Source organism: Apis dorsata, unplaced genomic scaffold (assembly GCF_000469605.1).
Source record: "Apis dorsata unplaced genomic scaffold, Apis dorsata 1.3 scaffold_87, whole genome shotgun sequence".
Taxonomy (NCBI): domain Eukaryota; kingdom Metazoa; phylum Arthropoda; class Insecta; order Hymenoptera; family Apidae; genus Apis; species Apis dorsata.
The window spans coordinates 757,804-761,671 of NW_006263385.1; the positions used below are offsets into that span (position 1 = coordinate 757,804).

The following is a 3,868-nucleotide window of genomic DNA, read 5'->3' on the forward strand; positions in this document are numbered from 1 at the left end:
ATTTTAAATATTATTGAAATAAAATTAATATTTTTTTTATTATTTTTTGTAAAAAAAACAAGAATTATAAAATAAATAATAATAATAACAATATATAAATATTTATTTATACATATTATAATAATTTATTAAGGAATAATCATATCTTATATATAATTCTTATCATATCCTCTTAAGGAATGATATATTTCTTATTATTGATATTTTCATATTATGTTATATATAAAAATATATGAAAATATATGAAAATATGTTATTAATTTTATTTAGTAATATTTAATATATCTTTAGAAATAAAAAGATATATTATTTTAGTGTTATATTTATTTTAGTGTTGTGTGGTGTTATTAAAAAGTAAATAATAATATTTAGTATATATAATATTGATTAAAAAGAAGACAAAGAAAAAAATATGGCATTTGATAAGAAAAGCACAATAGCTCCAGTAATTATCGAAGAATTAGATGAAAATGCTTTAAATAACATGAATGTTGATATGACAGAATTTGTTGAAGCAAAAGCTCTAGAGATAAAAGATGTACCTCATAGTATTATAACAGATGTTTATTCTAAACAAAGCACTTCTGGTATGGATATTACTACAGAAATAGAAGATCAAGATATATTAATGACTGCAGATAAAGAAGATCAATTAACAAAACAATTTTTAAATGGAGAGTTAACATTTTCTGAATATTCTTCTAAAATGGATCAACATATAGATTTAGAAACTGCAGAATTTGAATTTTCTAGGTAGTAATCTAATATGGATTTTTATATCCTTATAAAAGATCTAAGTAAATAAATTTTCTTTCTCTTCTTATTTTTAGAAATGATTTTGAAAATGAAGAGATAGAAACAAATAAAACAGTTCATTGTAAAGTATCAAAATCACAAAATGCAGGACAAGTACGTTGTAAACGAAAAAAAAGAACACTTCCTCCAGTTTTACAAGGTCTTATGGGTGAAGCAAATTTAAGATATGCTAGAGGAGATACAGAATTAGCTGCTCAGATATGTATGGAAATAATTAGGCAGGTTTATTTTTTTAAAATTATAAAGATATTACTTTTAAATGACAATAAATGAAGATATATAACTTTTCCAAATTTTCTATAGACAAGTACCAAGTGCTCCAGAACCTTTTCATACTTTAGCAATGATATATGAAACAGATCAACCAGAAAAATCATTACAGTTTGCTTTGATAGCAGCACATCTTAGCCCAAAAGATGCTGATCAATGGGTGAGACTGGCTAATATGTCTTTAGAAAGTGGAGATATAAAACAAGCTATAACATGTTATAATAAAGCAATTCAGGCAAATCCAAAAGATATAAATTTATATGAAACACGAGCGCGACTTTTAGATCGTAATGGAGATAAAAGAGCTTATTTAAAAGGTTTTCTAAAATTAATTCATCAGTTGGAACCTGAAGATGGAGAACACATAATTAAGTATGCCAAAATGTTAGCTAAACAATATATGGAAGAAAATAATAATGAACAAGCATTAGAAGCAATGGAAAATATTTTTTCAAAATGTTCTAATTTCATTACTTTGGAAGAAGTTAATATCATGACTGAAATATTAATAGCATTAAAAAAATTTAAAAGATGTTTAAATATTTTAACAATATACACAAATATTTGGGTAAAATATAAGATTACTAATAATGAACAAAATATTGATATAATAACAAAAAAATGTGGAAATGAGAAAAAAGAAGAATTGGAAGATGATAATATATTTGAAATAGAATCTTGTGGTGTGCCAGATGATGTTGTTGTTGATTTAAAAGCAAAATTTCTTATAACACTTATTGAATTAAATCAGATGAAATTAGTTGAAAATCTTTTACCCAAATTTTATTTATATGAAAATCAAGAAATTTCTGGTGATCTTTTTTTAGACATAGCAGAAGCTTTAATGGGGAAAAAAGAGTTTGGACATGCCTTAATGTTATTGGAACCTTTAGTTAATAGTGAAAATTATAGTTTAGCTGCAGTATGGTTACGACATGCAGAATGTTGGGTTGGTTGTAAAGATATAAAAAAAGCAATAAAATCATATGAAGTTGTTAAAAAATTATCACCACAACATTTAGGTGCAAGAACAGCATTAGCTAAGCTATATCAATTAAAAGGTCAATATAATAAAGCAATAGAAGTCCTTAATCAAGATCCAGAATCAGATACTTTAGATCCACAAGTAATTTATCAAAGAGCATTGCTTCTTTTTAAAGTAAAAAGATATGATGAATATTTTCAATCTGGAATGTTACTTTTCTCTAGACATTGTGCAAATATACGAAACAAAGTCGAATTGAATGCATTAACTATTGTAACTGTAGTACGACAACGTCTAGAAACATTGCAACTTCATCGATTATCTCGTGGAGAAAAACTTGAAGAAGAAAATGCACCAGTGTTTCTGAATAGTACAGAATTAAGTGAAAAAAAAGAATTTCTTTTACTTTTACAAATGTGTAAATTGGCTTGTACATTAAAAAAATATGGCTTGCTACAAAGAATTTGTTTTACTGCTTTAACATCAAAGAGATTTCGAAAAAGAAATTCTCATATTATGTTTTTATGTTTACTCTCGTGTATTTATAATAATGATTCCTATAATGGATATAATATTGTACGACATTTAATACGCGTTTATCAAAAACCAAATTCTTGGAATTTATTAAATATTATTGTGCAAAAAGCAGAAGATTCTAGACATAATAGATTTATAATGCGTCTTCTTGGAAGAGAAGATGTATTTTCTTATTTAAATATAATGCATGCTAACAATTGTCTTATTTCGGGAACATATAAATATGCTCTTAATGATTATATTTCTCTTTTTAAAGTAGCACCTAGTGCATTATTAGCATTATTAATCAGTGTAACTTTATTGCAAATGTCATGCCAAAAATGGTCTGCTAAAAAAAATCAACTTGTAATTCAAGGTAATTGTGATTTATAATGTATATTTATTATTTATTAAATAAATTGTAATTTATTTTTTCTTACATGCATTAATAAAAAACAAAAATTTTAATAAATATTATAATTTTATATTTATTCTATTCTGTTTTAGCTATTGCTTTTATAAAGAAGTATTCTCAACTACGTGGCATAGATGGTGAACAAGAAACATACTATAATATGGGTCGTGTATTTCATCATATTGGTTTATTACCAGCAGCTGTACATTTTTATAAATTAGTACTTAATAAAAATCCTGGAGATTTAGTTAAAAAAAATTCATATCTTTTAGATTTAAAAAAAGAAGCTGCCTTTAATCTACATCTTATTTATTTAGAATCTGAAAATTATTTATTAGCAAGAATGTATCTCGAAAACTACATTACAATTTAATTTAAAAAAATTAATTTGTATTTTATTATTTTTATATGATTATAATTTATTTTAAATAAAATATGAAAGTTTTTTGTAATATAAAGTATAATATTGTAAATAAATATTCTTAATAAATAATATCTTATATAAATTTTAATATTTTTATAAATTTTTATAAATTACCATTTCATTTAAAATTTTTTTATATAAATTATTTATATTTTAAATCTTTAATTATTTTTATTCTTTTTATATAGAAATGAAATGAATACAACATTAGCTGGAAAAATTGAATTTAAAGAATTATGTAATGTATTGGAGGAAGTTTCTAAAGCACGTAATACTACCAAAAAAGCTGATATTTTAGACCAATTTATTAAAAAATGTCGTACTATGAGTCACAAATTAAAAACAGAATTTCCAGATATGGTATAAATTTGAATTTTTTAATTAAAATTTTTGATATTTATTATATTTATTATATTTATTGTATAATATTATAATTATTGTA

At 23.1% G+C, this 3,868-nt stretch overlaps 1 protein-coding gene across 2 annotated transcripts in view; it reads left to right on the top strand.

Moving 5' to 3' along the window:
- Positions 1–3,868, top strand: part of LOC102680111 (DNA ligase 4-like) — an 8,785-nt gene that overhangs the window by 895 nt on the left and 4,022 nt on the right. Inside the window, exons 2-5 of one of the 2 annotated variants that reach the window (XM_006611386.2) lie at positions 333–753; positions 831–1,034; positions 1,120–2,963; positions 3,095–3,504. In XM_006611386.2, coding sequence (XP_006611449.1) covers positions 413–753; positions 831–1,034; positions 1,120–2,963; positions 3,095–3,375 — 2,670 coding nt within the window. In that variant the 5' untranslated portion in view covers positions 333–412 and the 3' untranslated portion in view covers positions 3,376–3,504. Of the gene's footprint in view, positions 1–332; positions 754–830; positions 1,035–1,119; positions 2,964–3,094; positions 3,505–3,614; positions 3,787–3,868 lie in introns of those variants that run through there. The other variant, XM_006611409.2, reaches the window with a different exon arrangement.